This window comes from Saccopteryx leptura, chromosome 2 (assembly GCF_036850995.1).
Source record: "Saccopteryx leptura isolate mSacLep1 chromosome 2, mSacLep1_pri_phased_curated, whole genome shotgun sequence".
In the NCBI taxonomy this organism is placed as follows: domain Eukaryota; kingdom Metazoa; phylum Chordata; class Mammalia; order Chiroptera; family Emballonuridae; genus Saccopteryx; species Saccopteryx leptura.
In genome coordinates, this window is record NC_089504.1 from 364,406,335 (window position 1) to 364,430,062 (window position 23,728).

General features: G+C 51.5%; 1 protein-coding gene across 3 annotated transcripts in view; it reads right to left on the minus strand.

Annotated features, from left to right (window-relative positions):
- Window positions 1–23,728, minus strand: part of LOC136392635 (adenosine receptor A2b-like) — a 244,372-nt gene that overhangs the window by 27,461 nt on the left and 193,183 nt on the right. For all 3 annotated transcript variants that reach the window (XM_066364981.1, XM_066364980.1, XM_066364982.1), the window contains 2 exons: window positions 22,676–22,735; window positions 19,405–19,457 (listed from right to left, as the gene is read on the minus strand). In XM_066364981.1, coding sequence (XP_066221078.1) covers window positions 19,405–19,457; window positions 22,676–22,735 — 113 coding nt within the window. The remainder of the gene's footprint in view (window positions 1–19,404; window positions 19,458–22,675; window positions 22,736–23,728) is intronic.

Genomic DNA, 23,728 nt, shown 5'->3' on the forward strand with positions numbered 1-23,728 from the left:
CAGCTTCGGAAAAATAAAAAAAAATAATAAAAAAAATATATATATAAATAACAGCCTATATAATGGAGAAATGTACCACCATTTCTCCATTCACCTGTTGATAGACATTTGAGTTTACAGGCTATACAAATAAAACTTCTAGAAATGTTAAAACAAACAAAGAAACAATGGGAAACAAACATTTTCAAATCAGATATCTGATAAGTTTAGGATCCGAAATATATAAAGAAGTTTTATAAGTCGATCTTGAAAAAACACAATCCAACATTTTCAGTGGGCAAAGTGTCTGAGTGGACATTTCTCCAAAGACGTTACCCAACAAGAACAAGTCCCACAGCTCGGAACTTGATGCTGGGCAGAGAGGTGAAGTAGCCACCAGAGCCGGCACACAGAGCTGGGTCTTAAACCAGGTCTGTTCTCCTTCCAGCTGCCCCTCGTGGCAATGTCCACACCATGCCCGGGGCAGGAAGAGATCTCTCTGTGGGCCCTTAGTAAGGACAAGGGCATTGAAGCTTCTCTGAGACAGGCTGGTTCTATCCAATCCCCATGGTTTTTAAGGCTATCAAATCTCCTGCCCCAAATGGAAGGATGCCGGGAGCGACTTCTGAACCGGGGTGAAGAGCTGGCCTCAGGGAAGGGAGGTAGTTAAAACACTGGGCCCCTGGGGGACGCAGGGCGGGGCAATGTGGAAACGGACACCCAACTTCTGCCTCTTCTCGTCCTTGTCTGTGTGGCCCCAAGGTTGTGCAGAATTCTGTTCATTCTTTACTTTGAATTTTAATTGATTGATTTTTAGAAAGACAGGGAGGGAGGGAGAGAGAGAGAGAGAGAGAGAGAGAGAGAGAGACATCAATTTGTTGCTCCACTCATTCATGCCATCATTGGTTAATTTTTTTATTAATTTTATTCACAGTTCTAAGCCAAGATAAAGTCCTGGATTACAGTTGTTTTTGTTTGTTTGTTTTTAATTTATTCTTTTTTTTCCAACTCCCATATGTGCCTTGACCAGGCAAGCCCAGGGTTTCGAACTGGCGACCTCAGCATTTCCAGGTCGACGCTTTATGTACTGCGCCATCACAAGCCAGGCCTCATTGGTTGATTCTTGCATGTGCCCTGACCCCGGGATCAAACCCACAACCTTGCCATATTGGGAAGATGCTCTAACCCTCGGAGGTACCAGGATATTGCTCATTCTGCTCTGAGTTGGGCTCAATGTACACCTCCAGTTTCCTACAGAGCAGGGGGCTGGAATGAGGCTGAAGTCACCATCCAGACCCCAGGCAGGCCGGCGGCTTCTTCCCCTTCTCCTCAGAGGGAAAGTAAAGCTGATCTCTTTCCCAGGCAGCTTGTTCGATGTTCCACCCAATGCTTACGCTTGCAAGCCCACGACACCGTCCGTGCCCGGTCTCTGGAGACGGCTAGAGTCCTATGTTTGAAACGAGGCGCTTGTTCCTGTCCCTAGCTATTCCACGGACCTCAGGTGGAAAGTGTCATTTTTCACCAGTGTGGTCTGCAAAACACATCGTCTGAGGAGGCTGAAGGAGTCATCAGGAAATTTCAGAACCCATTAATCGGCTCTTCAGCACATGTGTGAGCTGTTTAGTCTACATTTACTTTACGAGTGTGACTTCACTGTTCCCCTGAGGACTTTGGGACGTTACCTCAGACCAAGGGCTCAGTAGGGTCACGACCAAGACCCAGGAGCTGGTGGCCACTGCGCTCCCTGGCCAGCCGGCAGTAAGGCCTCTCTAGAACGCTAACAGAACCTCAGTGTAGCTGTAACGTCCACAGACCAGAGGATGAATCATGACTGATCTAAGCCAATCAGACAACCCCTTTCTCCTCTGCCAGTGACTGAGCTAAGGGATGGTCACGTGACAAATTCTGGCCAACAAGATGCAAGAGAATTATGCAGGGAGCTTTAGACCTCCTCCTTCCCTTCCTGCTTTGGTGCTTTGGAGATTGCCATCGTTGGAGCTATGGCAGCCCTCTTGTGACCATGAGATGATAAATCTGACGTGAGCACCGGCCCTGGCCAGGTAGCTCAGTTGGTTAGAGCACTGTCCCAAGGCACAGAGATTGCTGGTTTGATTCCTGGTTAGAACACATACAGGAGCAGACCGATGTTCCTGTCTCTCTCACTCCCTCCCTTCCTCTCTCTTTAAAATCAATAAAATAAACATTTAAAATAAAATCTGACGTGAAGACCCACACACCGAAGGTGGCCGGGGAAAAGGTGGAGGAGAACGCTTACGTCCCAACCAACCCTGAGAACGGCTCACTCTTGAGCTTCTTGTTTGGCAAAGCTCTAAATGTCCCTGAGATGTACACCGTTGTTGCACGCTTTCTGGGTCTTGCAGCAAAGCAGCCTACAGAAAGTAGAGCCACACAAACGTTTAGGTCAAGGAAATGATAGTGGCTGGCACATCCATTCACACAGAACTTCACGGAAGAGAAGGGCAGCCTCGTGTCCAGGGCAGGCCAGCTGTCCCTGCTGGACTGGGACCAGTGCTTCGCCTCTTTGAGCCTTTGTTTCCTCAATCATGAAGGGAAGAGTTGAATCCAGTGGTTTCTAAGGTCTCCTCCCTCTCAGTCTCTTGCTAAGGGAGCCCAGACAGAAATTCAGACTGCTGTATCAGCCCCGGGGGACAGCACAGACCACGGCAGGGGTGGGCAGGGGGCAGAGAGACTCAGCTCTGCCCTGTTCTTCCTGGCATCTGGGGTGACGGCTTGGATTCTGGGAAAAATGAACAAAAGCAATTGGGAAAGGAGAATTGCTACCACCGTAAGAGTAAAGGTTGTCCAGGGTGGGAAAGTTAAAACCGGCCTGTCAGCTGCCTGACCAGGCGGTGGCGCAGTGGATAGAGCTTCGGACTGGGATGCAGAGGACTCAGGTTCGAGACCCCGAGGTTGCCAGCTTGAGCGCGGGCTCATCTGGTTTGAGCAAAAAGCTCACCAGCTTAGACCCAAGGTCGCTGGCTCGAGCAAGGGGTCACTCGCTCTGCTGCAGCCCTCCGGTCAAGGCACATATGAGAAAGCAATCAACAAACAACTAAGGTGTCGCAATGAAAAACTGATGGTTGATGCTTCTCTTTTCTCTCTGTCCCTGTCTATCCCTCTCCGAATCTCTCTCTCTGTAAACAAAACAAAACAAAACAAAACCGGCCTGTCAGGGACTCGGGGTGAGTCCGGTGCTGCTGGCCAAGGCCGGATCAAGTCTGTCTGCTGTTCACGTTTTGTTAATATATTTATATATCTATATTGCAAAGGTGACGTGCTCAAAGTCCAAATATAAACTCCCAGGAATGTTTAAAATTAGAAGGGCCGCTCCCCAACCTCCCCTCCCACAGTTCAGCTTTGAATATTGTTCCAGAGGTTCTTCTGTGCTTATGCAAATGTAGTGCCATAAATGATAAAATCAAAGATGCTGGTGATGACACATAGCCCATTAAAACAGGGCAAGGGCGCGCCACCTGCATGGACGTAGTGAAAAGGAGAGTATGAGTTTATACCAGGGATCCCCAAACTTTTTACACAGGGGGCCAGTTCACTGTCCCTCAGACCGTTGGAGGGCCGGACTATAAAAAAAAACTATGAACAAATCCCTATGCACACTGCACATATCTTATTTTAAAGTAAAAAAACAAAACGGGAACAAATACAATATTTAAAATAAAGAACAAGTAAATTTAAATCAACAAACTGACCAGTATTTCAATGGGAACTATGGGCCTGCTTTTGGCTAATGAGATGGTCAATGTCCAGTTCCATATTTGTCACTGCTAGCCCTAACAAGTGATATGACGCGCTTCCGGAGCCATGCGTGACGCGTGCGTCCCGCATCACCGGAAGTAGTACTGTACGTGAGCGACAGTGCTTTGCAGCGCCGCCACATACAGTACTGACCACCAATGAAAGAGGTGCCCCTTCCGGAAGTGCGGCGGGGGCCGGATAAATGGCCTCAGGGGGCCGCATGCTGCCCGCGGGCCGTAGTTTGGGGACCCATGGTTTATACAGACACAGATTTAAAAATAGAATCAATGAAAGTAGACTCTCCCTGCCTACACCATCAAGAAACCTGTTTTCAACAACTCTAATTGTAGACATTTCCTAAGTACCCGTTTGCCTCAGTTTTCTCTTATTTCTTTGGTTTGTTTGTTAGTGAGAGAGAGAGCGAGCATGCGCGACAGGGACAAACAGGAAGGGAGAGATGAGAAGCATCAACTCATACTTGTGGCACCTTAGCTGTTCATTGACTGCTTTCTCATATGCGCCTTGACTGGGGGGCTCCAGCCGAGTCAGTGACCCCTTGCTCAAGCCAGCGACCTTTGGGCTCAAGCCGGCAACCATGGGGTCATGTCTATGATCCCATGGTCAAGGCGGTGACCACACGATCAAGCCAGCGACCTCTGCCCCAGTCTTTCCGATCAATGTCTCATATTCCATAGCAGGGGTCCCCAAACTTTTTACACAGGGGGCCAGCTCACTGTCCCTCAGACCGTTGGAGGGCCGGACTATAAAAAAAACTATGAACAAATCCCTATGCACACTGCACATATCTTATTTTAAAGTAAAAAAACAAAACAGGAACAAATACAATATTTAAAATAAAGAACAAGTAAATTTAAATCAACAAACTGACCAGTATTTCAATGGGAACTATGCTCCTCTCACTGACCACCAATGAAAGAGGTGCCCCTTCTGGAAGTGCAGCAGGGGCCGGATAAATGGCCTCAGGGGGCCGCAGTTTGGGGACCCCTGTTCCATAGTATTGGACACACACAATTTATTTATTTTTAAACCACTCTTCCATTTAGGGAAATTCCTAGTTTACTGCCGTTATATTTTGCTGTTGCTCTTGTCCATGGCTCTTCTGAGTACCCATGATTACTGCTGTGGAGTAAATTTCCAAAAGTGGAAACGCTGTATCACAGGTTTACGTTTGAGATTCTTCTGTGCACATTAAACGTCAAGTCCCTGTCCAGACAGGGCGTACTTACTTATCCATCTCCAACGGTCTAGAAAAGCATCCATTTCTGCATAAGTTTGCCAAAACAGGGCGTTATCAATATTTTATCTTTACAATCTAAGTAAATATATATATATATATATCGTTGCTTTAATTTACATTTCTTTACTTTCTATAGAAGTCAAGCGTCTCTTCAATTTAACTAATACATTGCAATTTTTTTTCCCCTAAGAATTGTCTGAGAACCCATTTTCAGACTGGATTGTTTGTCTCGCCCAATTTTAGAAGCTGTTTGTATATGGGTTCTTATGTAATGAATATTATGTAGCGCTCACTGTGTACTGCAAATATTTTCCCCAGTCTGTTTTTAATCTCTTAATTTTGTTTATGCGTCTTTTGCTATACAGAAGTTTCTCATGTTCTGTGGTTAGGCCTGTCAGCCTTCCTCCCCCATTTTCAGCTGCTGGGTATTGCGTCTCCCTCAGGGAGGGAGGATCGGATCTGTCTCTTCTCCTCTACACCAGCCGCGAGCCCCCACCCCTGCCTGAGGGCCGTCCTCTCTCCACAGGTGACCTCGCCTCCTTGGCTCACACCTGAAGTCGCTGTGGTTGAATACCGCTGTGTTCCTGGCTCTGTTCTGACTCAGGATCTAGTTCTCCCTCCTCTCTTGCAGGACCCACACTTCTGACCAGCTTGGCACCTCTCGGGCGTGTCCCGACAGAGGACAAGCGTGCACGCTCCTTCATTTTCTTTTATTTTTTTGTATTTTTCTGAAGTGAGAAGTGAGGGGGCAGACAGACTCTCCCGCCTGCACCCGACCAGGATCCACCCGGCATGCCCACCAGGGGGTGACGCTCTGCCCATCTGGGCCGTTGCTCTGTTGCAACCAGAGCCATTCTAGTGCCTGAGGCAGAGGCCACAGAGCCATCCCCAGCGCCCGGGCCAACTTTGCTCCAATGGATCCTTGGCTGCGGGAGGGGAAGAGAGAGACAGAGAGAAAGGAGAGGGGGAAAGGTGGAGAAGCAGATGGGCGCTTCTCCTGTGTGCCCTGGCCGGGAATCGAACCTGGGACTCCTGCACGCCAGGCTGACGCTCTACCACTGAGCCAACTGGCCAGGGCCTTCTTCCTTTTCTTGTTCGCTGTGTCCTTGGTCCTGCTCTTCTCTGTGAGCAGGGACCCTGTCACATCTCTGATGAGCACCGCGGGGGGCCAGACCCCCCCCCCCAACAGACACTCAGGCAAATACCACGGTGGAGTTCAGCAGACACTCTTCTTTAAAGGAAGAAATCTGGATGTTTTAATGATAAGTTCTGAGATCTGGCACTTGCAGCTGAGGTCAGGAGAAGAACCACAGTGTCAGGCTGGCTGTTTGTGAGCGTTTTGTTGCTGAGCCCGGAGCTCAGCTAGGCCCAGGGAGCCCGGCTCCACCCAAGGAAAATCACCACCCTCGGAAACTCTGGTGTCTCCGTGCGGTGCAGGATCCGAGTGTGGAAATGTTAAGCAGATGTCCTGCCCGACAGGCACCCAGAGCCCGCAGGGCCCCGCACAACACGGGGGCTGTCCTCACCTCCAGTGACAACCGGCCGTGATTCCACCCCCAGCCCAGAGCCCGTAGGGCCCCGCACAGCACGGGGGCTGTCCTCACCTCCAGTGACAACCGGCCGTGATTCCACCCCCAGCCCAGAGCCCATAGGGCCCCGCACAGCACGGGGGCTGTCCTCACCTCCAGTGACAACCGGCCGTGATTCCACCCCTAGCCCAGAGCCCATCGGGCCCCGCACAGCACAGGGGCTGTCCTCACCTCCAGTGACAACTGGCCGTGATTCCACCCCTAGCCCAGAGCCCATCGGGCCCCGCACAGCACGGGGGCTGTCCTCACCTCCAGTGACAACCGGCCGTGATTCCACCCCCAGCCCAGAGCCCCTTGCTGAGCGGGATGGGTCCCCTGCGTGGCCGTAGGGTCACAGGGCAGCCACATTCTCCCCACGTGAACTTTTTTTAAAGAAACCATTTTAACCCTTTCGACGTGTAGAGCTCAGCGACATTAAACACAGAGGGTTGTGGAACCATCACCACCACCCATCTCCGGAACTTTTTCACTTCTCAAAGGGAAACTGTTCCCATTGAAACATCAGCTCGTCTCCCCCAGCCCTGGGCGGGCACCTCTACTTCCTGTCTCGATGATGCTGGCCTGTCCGGGGACGTCACGTAAGCGGAGTCGCACAGTTGTTGTTCTCCTTGTGTTCCCGTCACTTCACTTTGGCACACAGGTCTTCAGGGTTCATCCACGCTGGAGAGCGTGTTAGGACATCCTTCCTTTTTAAGGCCGAATCCTATCCCACTCTGTGGACAGACCAGACTTCCACCTCTGGCTACAGTGACGAGGGCTGCTGGGGCAGAGACAGGCATCATGGTGACTTCTTTAAAAATTAGTTATTTTGAGAGAGCCACTTTATTCATTAATTGCTTCTCATACGTGCCTTGACTACGGGGCTCCAGCTGAGCCAGTGACCCTTGGGTGCAAGCCAGCAACCTTGGGATCATGGTGAAGACCCCATGCTCAAGCCGGTGACCCTGCGCTCAAGATGACAAAATTGCACTCAAGCCGGCACCTCGGGGTTTTGAACCTGGGACCTCAGCATTGCATCCGGGTCAACGCTCTATCCCTGTACCACCACAGGTCAGACAGTGACTTTAGAGACAGGATGGAAGGAGGGAAGTCCAATGCTCTTGGCCACCTCCACAAGGAAAGGACCCTCAACCTGGCCAGGCCCCTGGAAGCTGGGCAGAGGTCACAGCCCCGGCTCACCTTGGGATCCACCCCAGGGCTCTTGGGCCCATCTGGGGCTTCCATTCTGCCTGCTGCTCTACTTCCGACTCGACAGGTTCGAACTGGACTCCACCTCCTATTCCAGTTACGATCCTCAGATGGCTCCAGATGTTCCTTCGTGTGCCCCAAATGTCCCCCCTTCCTGATCCCTAAATTTCTACTGGGCCACTGGTAACTCGATGTCACGAGAAAATGACCCAAACCCTTGGCCTCTTCCCTAAATGTTCGTGACCCCTTTCGCTCTGAAACAGACCCCTCGCCTCCGCCCTGCCTGGCCTGCTGCCCCTGCATCTCTCTCCGCAGGGGTCAGATTTTGTCCGGGGGGGGGGGCGGGCTGCACCCCAGAGACCCGGAGCTGACTGAGCGCCCCTCCTCCGCCTCCCGGAATATTTCTCCCCTCCTTCCGTGACCACGAAGTGTTTTCTTTGCAAAGCATGCTCCAGACTGCGATGCCATCCCCCCTTCCTGACCGCGGTCCTCTGCTGACCTCTCCGTCCCTGTGCCCATTTCCAAGGAGGCTCTTAGCACCACGCCCCCTTTTCTCTCCTTTTAGCACCACGCCCCCTTTCCTCTCCTTTTAGCACCACGCCCCCTTTCCTCTCCTTTCAGCACCACGCCCCCTTTCCTCTCCTTTCAGCACCACGCCCCCTTTCCTCTCCTTTTAGCACCACGCCCCCTTTCCTCTCCTTTCCGCACCACGCCCCCTTTCCTCTCCTTTCCGCACCACGCCCCCTTTCCTCTCCTTTCAGCACCACGCCCCCTTTCCTCTCCCCAGACGCTCCTGGACGCTCCTGTCATCATTCCGGGGAGCGCCAACAATGTCTCTTTGTGAACTCCTCTAGCCCGTTTCCCAACGCCCTGGTTGGCCATCTTTCCCTCCCGACCCGCCCGAACCACCTTCGCCCTGGTCGCCCCGCCCTCGCGTTGCTGGGGCAGCGGATGGCTCCAGGTTTCTGTTTCAGACACCGCCCGTCCCACCCCACCCCCCTTCCTGCCCCGGCCAGCTGGTGCTGTTCTCTGGGCCCCTGTGCAGTTGCATCAGCTGTGAAAATAATGACATACGTCTGCCCATGAGGTGGACAGACAGCCCCTGGCCCAGGTCCCCAGCCTTCCATTGCCTGGGCCCCCAGCACCTGCTCTTTCCCTCGCTGGTCCCCGCCGCCCTGCCCCCACACAGCCCACCTGTCCCAGGGGGCGTGCCGGATCGTTCCAGCCCATAAGGGGGGAGAGAGAGTGTAAAGCCAGTAATCAGGGCCAGGGCCACTATCACAGCAGCCCGGCCCTTGCAGGTTCGCATTGGATTCGGACAGTCGGTAAAGAAACAGCGGAGCCAAAAGCTGATGGGCCATAGCCTTTAATCCTACTTTGCACCCGGCGAGCAAGTAAAAATACACACTGGGCTCCAAAACCCAGTCACACTCAGTGCTCACAAAGCCACTGACTTATCCGAGTTTCCTAGAATCAAAGGTTTCTAGCTCACCAACCTTATTCTCCTCAGTTCCCCATCTCCTTCCTTCTCCCAGATACAAACTCTGTACAAACTGGCATCTCACTCAGCACTCCGCCATCTTGGCTGCTTCTCCTGGCCTCCTCCACGTGGCCTCCTTTAGCTGCTGGCTCTACTCTCTCCGCTCTCTCATGCTAACCTCAGGAACCAAGAGCCCGAGTCCCGTTCTGCCTCCCTTTTATAGTGTAGAAATCCAAACCCTTAATCCAATATACATAATAGGGAAGTCTCTAATACAAAGTCACTTCTCTGAGGCATGATAGGATTGTACCGCCCTACAGCAAAAAGGGTAGGAAAGGCTTAATCCCAAAACCAAGCCCCAGGCTACAAGGATTCTGCCTGCCTTTAGCCCACCCCAACACACATTAATATCACCTGGGCAACGGCCTCTTTAACAAAGTGAGCATAATACATTTTATCTGCCCAACAGAGAGAGAGAGAGAGAGAGAGAGAGAGAGAGAGAGAGAGAGACCCTAACCAGGCAGTGGTGCAGTGGATAGAGCGTCGGACTGGGATGCGGAAGGACCCAGGTTCGAGACTCCGAGGTCACCAGCTTGAGCGCGGGCTCATCTGGTTTAAGCAAAAGCCCACCAGCTTGAACCCAAGGTCGCTGGCTCCAGCAAGCAGTTACTCGGTCTGCTGAAGGCCTGTGGTCAAGGCACATATGAGAAAGCAATCAATGAACAACTAAGGTGTTGCAATGCGCAATGAAAAACTAATGATTGATGCTTCTCATCTCTCTTCGTTCCTGTCTGTCCCAGTCTATCCCTCTCTCTGACTCACTCTCTGTCTCTGTAAAAAAAAAAAAGAGAGAGAGAGAGAAAATGGAAATGAGAAGCCCTCCCTAACCTCACATCCCTTCCGCGGACTTCTCCTTCTCTCTGTTCCCGTTTGCAACAAAACCCCTCGGAGCTAGGTCTTCTGTGGCCTCCACGTCCTTCCCCGCTCCAGTCTATCCCTCTCTCTGACTCACTCTCTGTCTCTGTAAAAAAAAAAAAGAGAGAGAGAGAGAAAATGGAAATGAGAAGCCCTCCCTAACCTCACATCCCTTCCGCGGACTTCTCCTTCTCTCTGTTCCCGTTTGCAACAAAACCCCTCGGAGCTAGGTCTTCTGTGGCCTCCACGTCCTTCCCCGCTCCCGTCAGCCTTGGGTCCCCACCCCGTCCCTGAAACCCATCTGGCAAAGTCACCAGTCGCTGACATCTTGCCACATGGCCAGTGTCACTTTTCAGTGCGGCTCACTCAGCCTGTCACTTCCTGTGTTTTGAAATCCTGGCTTCCAGAGAAGCCACCCATCCCCAGCGCCCTGGCTGTCCTCTGCTCTCCTGTCCCCTCCCCCCAGTAGCTCCTGGGCTGGATCACCTGGCTCTCCCAGCTGCTGGATGTTGGAGGAACTAAAAAACAACTCTGGATGGTTTTCTTTCTTTTTTCCCCCTCTTCTGGGCTTTAGACTCCTATAGTTTCCAGTCTACTCAACTTCTCCACAGGGATGTCCAAAAGTCCTGTGCAACCTGACCGAGATTCCCGAGCCCTCCGGCCCTCCTGTCTCCTCCAGTCCGGCAAGTGGCACCAGGGTTTGGAACCGGCCTGCTTCTACCCGCCTTCCCTGCCGTCACTGTGATCGGTCTAAGCCCCCACCTCTCATCTGAACAACTGCAGGGACCTCTTCCCCCAAGCGTTACTTTATTATTTGTGTTTTCCTTTATCTGTACACGCTTGTCTCTCTACAATCACTTCCCTGCTTGACCTCCAAAAAAGAATGTTTAAGAAGGTCAACAAGACACTGTTCAGAACCCCCGATGATTTCTGATGAGGCTCGGAGGTTCTGACCCAAACCACCTCTTCTAGCGGGCGGCTGCCTTGAACATTCTGCTGCTCACACCGGCCTTCCTGCCACGTCCCCAACACACACTCACCCACCCACACCCCCACCCAGCTGGCATGTTCCTGCTGCAGGGCCTTTGCACATTCTGTTCCCAGCCCAGCAGGCTCCCCTCCCCCCACATCTTCACTCCTTCCTACGAGCCTTCTGAGGACAGCACCTGCCCCCCACGGCACGCTCGACTTCCTGCCCTGCTCGGGCTTCTCCTCCTGCAGCACCTGTCGTGTTGTGTGTTCCGCTGTTTCTGGTCCCCCTCCCCTACCAGCATTGAGCTCCATCCAGAAGGGCCCAGGCGGGTCTGTCTGCTCACTATTGTGTCCCCGCACCTGGGACACCGCGTGCAGAGTAGCCTCAGGGCTGAACCCGGCCGCAGCAGAGAGAACACACACTGGCCGTCGCTTCCTCAGAGACACACGTGGCCAGCTACCGCACAGGCTCCGTAAGGAAGAGCGCGGGAGTGGTTAGGAAAACGCTTTGGAGAAAAAAATCAGGAGTGCCTCTCTCCCACGTCTTAGCCCCAAATCTAAGGAAGCAGGAGGTGATCATGACTAACTCAGGCCACTTACTGGAAAACGAACAGATACTTTTGAAAAGAGAAAACTTGAAGACAGTCCAGTCCCAGTACCAGCTGCCCAGTGAATAGTCTGTCAGTCCGGATGGACGGATTACAGACAGATTTCACAGGCATTGGTGTTCAAGGTTGTGGGGGTAGAGGTGTCAAGACTGAAATTCTCATGTCACATAACAACGGAACACCTTTTTTTTTCTCTCCTTTTCCAAGTGGGAGGAGGGGAGATAGAGAGGCAGACTGTGGCATGTGCCCTCACGGGGATCCACCTGGCAACCCCTATTTGGGGCCAATGCTTTGCCCATCTAGGGCCATGCTCACAACTGAGATATTTTTAGCACCACCTGAGGCAGAGGCTCTGCAGAGCCAGGGCCCCATGTGCTTGAACCAATCAAGCCATGGCTGCCGGAGGAGAAAGTGAGAGACAGAGGAGGGGGAGGGGTGGAGAAGCAGATGGGTGCTTCTCCTGTGTGCCCTGACGGGGAATCAAACCCAGGACTTCTACACGCCGGGCTGACGCTCTACCGTTGAGCCAACTGGCCCGGGCCACAACAGAGCACTTTAAAATGATGACAGGGATACAAAGCCCTACAAGTTATACTTTATACATACAGAGGTGAACATTAAAAGACACTTTGGAAGAATTGGAAAGTGGCTAAGGAGGTCTAGGGTAACAGGGCAGGGGACTGCTTCAAATACAATTTGACTTTTTAACTATGAGTTTGCATCGCTATGGAAAAGGTAAATATACTTATTTAAACCTACATATATACCATAAGCCATCCCACATGCACCAAGGATTTAAAATAGAGAAATGAAAAGTTCTTGAAGAAACAGAGCATTCAGAACTGGGAAAGGCTTTCTAGCTTTGATTTAAAACCCGAAGGGAGCCTGACCAGGCAGTGGCGCAGTGGATCGAGTGTCGGACTGGGATGTGGAGGACCCAGGTTTGAAACCCCGAGGTTGCCAGCTTGAGCAGTCTCATCGGGTTTGAGCCAAGGCTCACCAGCTTGAGCCCAAGGTTGCTGGTTGAGCGAGGGGTCACTCAGTCTGCTGTAGCCCCCTGGACAAGGCCCATATGAGAAAGCAATCAATGAACAACTAAGGTGCTGCAATGAAGAACTGATGCTTCTCATCTCTCTCCCTTCCTGGCTGTCTGTCCCTATCTCTCCCTCTCTCTGCCTCTCTCTGTCCCTGTCACAAAACAAACAAAAAATCTGAAGAGATAAAAGAAATTATAAAATTTTTTAAAAAAACTTCTGTATGGTAAAAAAAAACCAAAAACAACAAACCAGCCACCGTAAGTAAAGAGAGACAAACCACCAGCCGAGGAAACTGCTCGCACCTCGAAGCACAGATGTCAGCGTTCTCATATACAGAAAGCTCCAAGCTCAGATTTCTGGACAGTGAGAAGTACGGGCAAAGGGAACACCAAGGCAATTCACAGGAAAAGGGACCTGAATAGACACTTTTTAAAAGAGGACATACGAAAAGATGCTTAATGTCACTAATCATCAGAGAAATTCAAGTTAAAACCACAATGACATCACTGCACACCTGTCAGAACGGCTGTCATCAACAAATTCACACACAACAAGTGCTGGCGAGGCTGTGGAGAAAGGGGAACCCTCCTGCACTGCTGGGGGGAACGCAGGCTGCTGCAGCCACTGTGGGAAGCAATGTGGAGGTTCCTCAAAAACCGGGAACTGATGACCCAGCGATTCCCCTGTGGGGAATGTATATCTGAAGAAATCCGAAACACCGATTCGAAAGAATATGTGCCCCCCTGTGTGCAATGCAGCGTTATTTACAGCAGCCAAGATCTGGAAGGAGCCCGAGGGTCCATCCACAGACGAGGGGATAAAAAAGCGGTGGCTCATTTAACACAACGGAACACTAGGCGGCCACAAAGAAGGAGGGAGTCTTACCTTTTCGCAACAGCAGGGCCGGACCTGGAGAGTATTAGGCTAAGTGACACAAGCCAGTCAGAGAAAGACGGTACCGGACGATCTCACTCACACGTGGAATCCAATGGAAAATAAACGAAACGGAAACAGACTCACAGATTTGGAGGACAGACTGGCAGCCATCAGAAGGGAGGGGTTTGTGGGGCTGGGATGAAATAGGTGAAGGAATTAAGCAAAAACAAAACAAAACAGCCCAACAACACACAGACAAGGACGGCAGCATGACAATTACTTGAGGGGAAGGGGGGCGGGGAGAGTTTGAAGAGGGCAAAGGGGATACATGGTGACAGAGGAGACTTGACCTGGGCGGTAAACACACGATACAATGTACAGACGGTGAATTATAGAACTGCACACCTGAAACCATATAATTTTATTAACCAATGTCACCCCAATAAATTCAGTAAAAATATCTTAAAAAAAAATTTTTTTTTAATTCATTTTAGAGAGGAAAGAGAGGGAGAGAGAGAAGAGAGAGAGACAGGGGGGAGGAGCTGGAAGCATCAACTCCAGATATGTGCCTTGACCAGGCAAGCCCAGGGTTTTGAACCAGCAACCTCAGCATTTCCAGGTCGACGCTTTATCCACTGCACCACCACAGGTCAGGCCCCTTTTTTTTTTTTTTTTTCATTTTTCTGAAGCTGGAAACAGGGAGAGACAGTCAGACAAGACTCCCGCATGCGCCCGACCGGGATCCACCCGGCACGCCCACCAGGGGCGACGCTCTGCCCACCAGGGGGCGATGCTCTGCCCATCCTGGGCGTCGCCATATTGCGACCAGAGCCACTCTAGCGCCTGAGGCGGAGGCCACAGAGCCATCCCCAGCGCCCGGGCCATCTTTGCTCCAATGGAGCCTTGGCTGCGGGAGGGGAAGAGAGAGACAGAGAGGAAGGAGGGGGAGGGGTGGAGAAGCAAATGGGCGCTTCTCCTGTGTGCCCTGGCCGGGAATCGAACCCAGGTCCTCCGCACGCTAGGCCGACGCTCTACCGCTGAGCCAACCGGCCAGGGCCACTTTTTTTTTTTTTAAAGAAGGAAAAATGACTGGGACCTTCAGGCTCTCAGTCTCCCAGTTTCTCCCCAAGGCCCTTCCCGTTGGTAGTGGCTGGACTGTTACCGTCCGGCCGGAGAGGGTTGGAAACGACCGTCCACGGGACGCTGAGGCGGCTGTTCCCAAGCTCCGCGGGGAACTCCGAGCCGGAACGAGAGTTCACTTTGGAAGCCGGATGTTTCCGTCGGTGAAGTAGAAATGATTTATCCCACAACAATTATACAGAAGACAGGTTATCATGAGCCAATAAGCAGGTGGCCCTCCTTTCGGGGAGCGAGGTGTGGCGTGGGGACGGGAGAAATGTCCGAAGCTCTTAGAGAAGGGGAGCCAGCTACGCACCAGGGGGCCCCCGGCGGGCGAGGCCCACGGCCCGGAGTCATCAGTCCTCCGGAGTAGCTCAGAGCCACGCTCCACAGACCTGGTCACAAGCAAGTGCAGCAGAGCGCCGGGCACTGTCGGGGACCTCCTGCTGATGCCTGACTCAATACATACAGACCCAGACAAGGCACAGGCACGCATGCCAGAGACCTGCTTCATTCAGAGGGTCCGGGCCTCCGGGATGGGCCCCAAACAACGGCCCCCACAGACGGGATCAATTCGCAAGTGCAGAGACACTGGCCACCCGTCAAACGCCCGTGTGCGTGCATGCGTGTGTGTGTGTGTGTGTGTGTGTGTGTGTGTGTGTGATGTACGCACATGCGTGTGTGCAGACGAGCAGCTGTGTTTGCTCTCCTGGGTGCCGTCCCTCATCTGACGGCCCACAGTCCCCACCTGCTTAACCCCACACCGTGTGCGGTTCCCAGGGTCCGTTAGCGTTGGAGCACGGCGCACGCCGGGTGGGGTGCCGGTGTGTCTGCGGCATGCTGTATGGGCCCTGAGACACTGCCCAGCAAGAGAGCTGGGGATGGGAGGAGGCCGAGGGGTGTGAGGACCCCGGTCTGTTCCGGTAACTTCTAGCCACGCCCCCTAAGAGCAGCGCCGTGAGGAACCGCTGCCCAGCCCAGAATAAGAACGCGAAGGTGCTGGTTTGAGAGCAGACTCAGGGAACGCACACTTGGCACTCCGAGAAAACATTAGTACATGTCACGGGGAACAATTCACACTCAGACAGAAACAAAATATATTTATTAGAAAGATCACACAGTCATACATCATACTCTCAGGTTAGTAGTTAAATAGAGCTCTGTTGGCACATGACAGCCCAAGGATGCCGGCTACAACCTCGTGGGCTTTATTTAGAAACAAGGCTACAGATGTTTTCATCTGCATTCAACTAACGCAGTTAAAGTGAGTGAGCTGACTCAGGAAGCGATGAGCCAGACTCGAACCAGGGTCAGAGAAAGAAAACGCCTAGTCAGCGCGGGCAGCGGAGACATTAAAAATAGTTTTTAAAAGGGTTGCTAGGTGACAGCCTTCCCTGCAGGTGCTTGGGAGTTCAATCTCAAAGCGGTGGCCGGCTTTGGAACAGGAAGAGCTACTGCTGGGTGTGGCACAGGGGTCAGCATCTACAGACCCCAGTCCTTCATCTCCACGCCCGCTCGCTGGCGTGGAACCCTCCCCTCGATGGGGCAGATGAAGGGGGGACAGGGAGGGAGTCTGCCGGAGTGTCCGTGGGGGAGAGGACACTGCCCTAGCGGTCAGTGCCAGGTGGCTCACTGCTTTTGGGAAGCGTATCTTGGGACACCAGTACATCTACTTCGAGTGGTCTCCACGGAAGCTGCAGGACAAAGGACAGCGTGGAGAAGGACAGCCGAAGGCTGACGTCGGCTCTGGAGGGAGAAAGGTCTCGGACAGACGGACTGACGAGAGAGGTGTGCGCTGGGCGGTGCCTTGGGGCACGACCCGGGGGGACGGGCCACGGCTGTGTCACAGATCAGGTTGAAGTTCAAGTCCACGACACAACCCAGGGTGCGGAGAACCACGCACTTCTCTTTATGTCTTTGAAAAACTCCACTCTTCTGGGTCTTGCATTTTGCATATGTCTTTTATAGAAATATAACACATTAAAAACCAAACAAGCCAGGATCTGCAGAACCACCAAATAATTTTAAAGGACAGAGTTCTGGCTGAAGGAAGACGGGAAGAAACATGAACATTGAGGCCCCTGAAAAATCTCAGGACAGAAAACAGGAAATGATACAACTTGCAGACCGGCACTGTAGCCTCCGAAAACCTCAGAGGCTATCTTGTTTCCTCAGCTTGTAAATTTTACACGTTCACCTTGCCTTGGCTCTGAGCTCTCCAATTACAAACAGGGCTAAAAACCCCACTCCATGGCCCAGCCTGGGTGGGGACAGTTCACCCCAGTCCCTGCAGTGCTTGAAGGACTGACCTTACACCTCGGCCGCCTTCAGCCCCCTCCCAGCACCCAGCAGGGTCAGACCCACCCCACCCACCATCACCTGTGTTTCTCGTAAGGGGCCACATGCTTCCTCTCCATGCATGCCCACCAGCAAAGAAAATGAAAGTAAAGGAACTTCCTTGAATTATAAAAATAAATGGCCACATGGCCCTCCTTTCCTATGACATTTGTTTCCCTCTCTACCCTGAAGGCAGCAGACCCCAGCATGGGGGGGGCCTGCACCACCACCACACAGACGGCTTTGGCCAGAGCCCGTGCGGCACCATTCCTGGTGACCGCTAACAACAGGGCACTGCTAACAGGCAGTCACACTCCCTCCGGGGACCAAGGCCACCATATCTCCCATGCACAAAGCCTGATGGCAGGTGCCAGCTCACACACAGCCACCAACAGCCCAACCCAACCGCTTGGCCTGTCACTCTGCCCCCTGGGGAAAAGGAAAGTGGATCAGTCACATCAACAGAAGACATGCAGGGAGTGACACCAGTGACAACTTTCATTTGGACGTGCTCATCAGGAAGGAGGGAGGTGAGCTGGTTCAGACGGTGCCTCCCACTCCTACTGGACAACAAAGGGCCACTTTGGAGCCCATCATCATCGCCAGTCTGCTCAGAGTGCCCCGGGCTGGCAGAGGCTCTCAGAACTCCGACAGCATGGAGGACACACACCTGGTCCAGTTCCAGATACCTGGACCCATCTACGGGATGGAGGGCGTGTGTCTGACGGAGAGCCGCAGCACCTGGGCAGGAGGATGGGGGCCCTGCCTTCCCCAGGACAGGGGCTGGGCCAGTGGCCTCTAGTCCCCGACTGTGAACAAGGGCCACCACCCTTGCAGAGTGGCTTTCCGCAAAGACAGTAGCAGTGCCTTTCAGTGACCTGTGGTGAGGATAACACTTTGTCTGAGGGGCACAAACGGAGCCCTGTCTGCGGGCTCTTTCATTTGCAAGAAAGGGCAGGTTTATTTACTTACGTGAGCCGCACCCCATTTGCTGTGTTTAGCGTGCATTTATTTGCCCACCAGGAATACCAAAGAACCACCAGGTGGCTACTTGTCCAGAGCACTTCCCAGGTGGCTGGGGCCCTGGAAGGGTGGGGGTGGGGAGGTGAGCTCTGCTGTCCTTTTCCTCTGTCCAGTTATAAACAGACCCCTCTCTGCCTGCCCCCACCCCAGGGCTTCCCTGTGTCACGCACACGCGAGGCCTGATGCTGGATGAAACGCTAAGCAAGTCTAACGCTAAAATACGGTTTAAATTTGCCGTCTCTCCCGTCACCCAGAGACCCCAGCAGGCACAGCTGGGTCACTCGGGCGGCTTTCCATCTGTGCTGCGCATGGGAGAGATGTGTGTGTGACAGTGAGTGTGAACAAACGGGAGCCCAGACGGAGGTGGCGAACAGTCGTGCACGGGACCAGATGGGCGCAGGAAGCCGGGTGTGACCGCCCCGGCAGTCGCACGCACGCAGGCAGGCACGCACGCAGGCAGGCACGCACGCACGCAGGCACACAGGCACGCACGCACGCAGGGGACAGCACACGCCTCCCTCGGCCGCCACCCCACAGGGACAGCGAGGCAAACCGGCAGGGGCTCGGTCTGACTCTCACACGTCTTACCTCCCATCCCCAGGACCCAATGACAGAGAGTGAGATCTAAAAATATGTAACCAGGTTCTAGGTGTGACAGTGGTCATCCAGACGGTCACCTAGAAGACGGTCACCTAGAAGACAAGCGCACTTCTCCAAGGGTGGGGTTCCTGTGTGTCCAGGGCGCCGAGAGCAAAGGTCTGTCTTCTGTTGGGTGGTCTTGTTTTTTTTTTTTTTTGGAGGGCTGATGGGTAGAAGGGCAAAGTTTTTATAAAGGCAAAGGCCAGGACTGCTGGGGAAGAGAGGGACGATTTGGGGAGTGCTGTCTGCTGCGAATCTCCGTGCAGCCCGAGTGTGAGGTCATGCAGCCGGACTGCAGGTGTCATCCTGGGGCCTCAGGTCTGGAAGGAGGGAGGCCCCTGGGAGAGCAGAGCTTCCCCGACATTCACTCCAAACACGTCCAGAGTCGAGGTGGGTGCGCGGGGGAACCCAGCCCTGCTCCTTACTTGTCCGCTGGCCCCTCCCCCAACGGACCCTTCCGGAAACCCAAGATGGCCGAGCTGCCGCCAGGCAGAGCGGCCCGAGGACAGTGAGCAGGCGCTTCCAGAACAAACCGCAGGCGGCGGGTGGTGGCTGCTGTCGGGCCCGCCGCATTTACGTCTCAAAGTACTTGTATATCTGGGCTACGTACTGCATCACACTCTGCCAGTCCGGCCGGTCCGTGTACAGCATCTCACTGAGCTCCTGCCGGAGGAAGGGAGAGGTCACGGGTTGGGGTGGGGGCGCCACAGACCCCCTCCCACAAAGCAGCTCCAATCCAGCTGCGGGCTTGTGTTGCCCCGAAACCCCCCGTCTGTGAGACTAAGGGGTAAGGCAACAGCAGACAATGTGACCTGTGATTTGTTAAAAGAAAAGCTCTTTCTTCCTATTTATTCAGGAGATATCATCCCTTAAAAAAAGACATTAGCTGTGACCGTCCCACCCTGCTCATCTTTTAACATGACTCCATTAAAAAAAGTTTTGAAAAGAGAGACCCTGGTCGGTTGGCTCAGTGGTAGAGTGTTGGCCTGTTGTGTGGAAGTCCCAGGTTCGATTCCCAGTCAGGACACACAGGAGAAGCACCCATCTGCTTCTCCACCCTTCCCCCCCTCTCGCTTCTCTCTCTCATTCTTCTCTCCTCCTGCAGCCATAGCTTGATTGGAATGATTTGGCCTCAGGCGCTGAGCATGGCTCCATGGCCTCCGCCTCAGGTGCTAAGAAGAGCTCGGTTGCTGAGCAACAGAGCAAGGGCCCCAGATGGGCAGAGCATTGCCCTCTAGTGGGCTTGCCAGGTGGATCTCGGTCAGGGTGCATGTGGGAGTCTCTCTGCCTCCCTCCCCTCCTCTCACTAAATAAAAAAAAAAGTTTTGAAAAGAGAAAGTCACCCATGATTCTGTTATCGTAAAAAGATTTCCACTTCTCTCTGTGACCTCTGATTCCCACATACACTTTTGGTGCTATGGATCCTACCTTTTTTTTTTAACATAATTTCCCACACCACTACACTGTGTCGCTGGCTGACATGTTAGTGGATACACGCTGTCTGGGGGAACTGCCATCCCATAACAAGCTTTTTAGTAGCTATCAACAAACCAACCTAAAGGCAATAATGGTACTACGACAGCCGAAACAATTTTGAAAAGAATGAAGTGGGAAGACTCGGTTTCGTGATTTATAAAGCCGTATTATTAATCAAGACTGTGGTACCGACCCAGAGACACACTTAGATCATGTTGTTTGTATTTTACCACAATAAAAAAAATTTTATTTTTTTTTAATCTGAATAGGCCCATGTAAGGGAACATTTTCCTGACTAATTTAAGGACAGAGCTTGATCAAAAGTCTGGGATGATTACCGCCGCCTATTCTAGATTGGATGGATGCGTTTTAAAAAGTATCATGTGCAATTAAAGACATTATTTTTCCATTCACAGCAAGCTATTGAGAGGCAAATTTAATAATAGAGGAAGTGTCTATTCTGCTGATGACATAAGCTGGTTAAATTGCTCCCACACATTTCTAAATGCTGTTGAGGTTAATTCTGCTCCTCCGAATTCTCCTCACCAGCCTCTGTCAAGATGAATCTGCCGGCTCAGACAATTAGGTCAACAAGATGACTCACTCACTTCCCCGCTTCCACTAACTTCTAAAGCACATGAGATGAAAATTAGGAGAAAAAATGTTAAATTACAATGAAGCAAATATTAATTATAACATGATAAAGCAAAATGTATCTTGGTACCTAATAGAATCTCCTAGTATGTTCTCATCACATCTCTGATTCCTCACGTACATTATCTGTTGCTGCTTGTGAGCAGGTCAGAGTTTCCGAAGGGAAGGTAAATCAGTTCCTGACCGGAGGAGTAAGGCCCATCTTTACTTTTTAAATTCTCTAGATGCTGATATACGAGATAGGGATATCTGTTTTCTAAAGGTTTAGCAGAATTTGGGGCTTACTGATTGTGTGTGTGTGTGTGTGATTCAAATTCTATTTATTTTTGAGTAAGTGTTGAAATACTGGCATAGCTGTGTTCACCGCACTAACATTTCTGTGACAGGCGAACCTCCACTTTTCCCATTTCCCAGGCTCTCGTACATCCCCTGAGGGCAGGGACGTGTCTCACTGCTATTTCAACTTAGATTTGCCTGATCGCCCATGACAGCAAAGATCTTTTAAAATGTTCACTGGCCATTTATGAGTTGCCTATTGCAGCCTTTGCTAATTTTCTACTAGATTGTCTTTTATTATTATTATTATTGGTTAATTAAAATTATTTGTAGATGATCTGTCTTTACGTTGCCCTTTCTGAAGTTTAGTTACAATTCATTTGAATGAGTATTTTGTTTTCTTTATCCTGTCTGAGATTCATGTCATCATTCCAGAAAACTTTCTTCAAATATTGTCTCTCAACCATCCCCCCCCCCCTTCTTCTGGAATTCCTACTTAACACGGGACAGAGTTGCTGTCTGATTTTATCTCCTCTGTCTCCTAAGCTCTGTGAAAAATACTACCTGTTGGTTAACCCAACAGTCATTCCCAACCTTGCTGTCCCTTGCAGGCTTCCTATTACAGAGGCCGAGAATATCAGAAGCTCACTTTGTCAGACTCCCTTGCAGCTAGAGCGACCAGTAACAGAGTAACTGCCAATGAGCTCGGGAACTCTGGGAAGTCTTTTGATTTCCTTGTCAAAGGGGAAAGGTGTGAGGCACTCGTTCTGTCCCTTCCCCCTTCTTCCTGCCCTATGGATGGGAGTGACTTCAAGGATAATTCCATTCACTGTGTTGACAGAACGGACAGAGCTCCACAGTGACTTTTAATTGGAAGAACTCTGTATCTTATGTGGTCTGACTGACGCATAATTTTATAGTAGGGATCATAAGTAACAAACACATCTTCGACAAGTGGTTTTTTTTGTTTGTTTTTGGGTTTTTTTTGTATTTTTCTGAAGCTGGAAACGGGGAGAGACAGCCAGACAGACTCCTGCATGCGCCCGACCGGGATCCACCCGGCACGCCCACCAGGGGCGACGCTCTGCCCACCAGGGGGCGATGCTCTGCCCCTCCGGGGCATCGCTCTGCCATGACCAGAGCCACTCTAGAGCCTGGGGCAGAGGCCAAGGAGCCATCCCCAGCGCCCGGCCATCTTTGCTCCAATGGAGCCTCGGCTGCGGGAGGGGAAGAGAGAGACAGAGAGAAAGGAGAGGGGGGGTGGAGAAGCAAATGGGCGCCTCTCCTATGTGCCCTGGCTGGGAATCAAACCCGGGTCCCCCGCACGCCAGGCCGACGCTCTACCGCTGAGCCAACCGGCCAGGGCCAACAAGTGGTTTTTTATGTTCTGTAAGAAACTCTTAGTAGAGGGCACAAAGTTCTTCCTCACAGAAGACAGACTAAAGTAGAACAGGAACACCAAATAGGCTACTTACCAGGCTGGGTTTAATGCCTACACTTTCGGCTGCTTCGAATGCCAACAAGAGATTCCTTTTCTAAGTGGAAAAGACAGAGAGAGACTGAAATTATCACCTGAACATATAGAGCTTTTGCTAAGAAAGGACACCAACGAATACTACCCTGTAGAAAAATCTATAAAACAATGAGAAATGTTAAGTCAGGTCCATAAACAGTGCTCTCAGGAACAAAAATTCACAGGTTACCATTGTCACTAAAAATGACATTACTGATGGACTCCTGACTACCAAAGATAAATTTTTATTCATTCTATTTTTTTTCTTTTACTTTGTCTAGCTAGGTGACATACGCTTCTGTTGTGTATCAAGGACAAGCCGCCCCCCTTCTTCCAAATTAAGGGAAGTTAATAGGGATAAACCCGGAACCTCACAGGTGTCTGTAACGCTACCCTCTGTCCTGTTGAGAGAGGCCCTGCACGTGGGCTACGGCTTCCTTTAGCTCAAACTACGGTGGACGGGAACCCCTATTTTGATGCTAATGAGGTCTTGGTCCTTATTTTTTAAAGTCCTTTTGGTTAGTTTTGGGGAGGAGAGGTTTTGTAGCCAGGTGTTAGACTACTGTGATTTCAGACGTCAAGATACAAAATATTTTGTATGGCTTTTGATACGTAATGCAAAATTGCTCTCTTCAACCTCATGCCAGTTTTCAGCTCCAACAGTCGTGTGTTTCCTTGTTCTTACACGCTTACCAACTCAGAACACCATGATTCTGAAAAGCCTCTGCCCACTGGGACAAGCTAAAAATCATCATATTTCCTTGTTTGGTTTGTATTCTTTGATGACTAGTGAGTTCTAAGGAAAAGGCATTTCTAAACCTAAGGTTTTATACAGAATTGCCCCCCAAAGACCCCTCATGAAACTACTGGTGTTTTCGAAGTAGATGCTCAACAAAGATGAAATGGTTCATGGTAAGGAAAAAAAATTGTCTCAAAATGCTCTGAAATAGTATAGAGCAGGGGTAGTCAACCTTTTTATACCTGCCGCCCACTTTTGTATCTCTGTGAGTAGTAA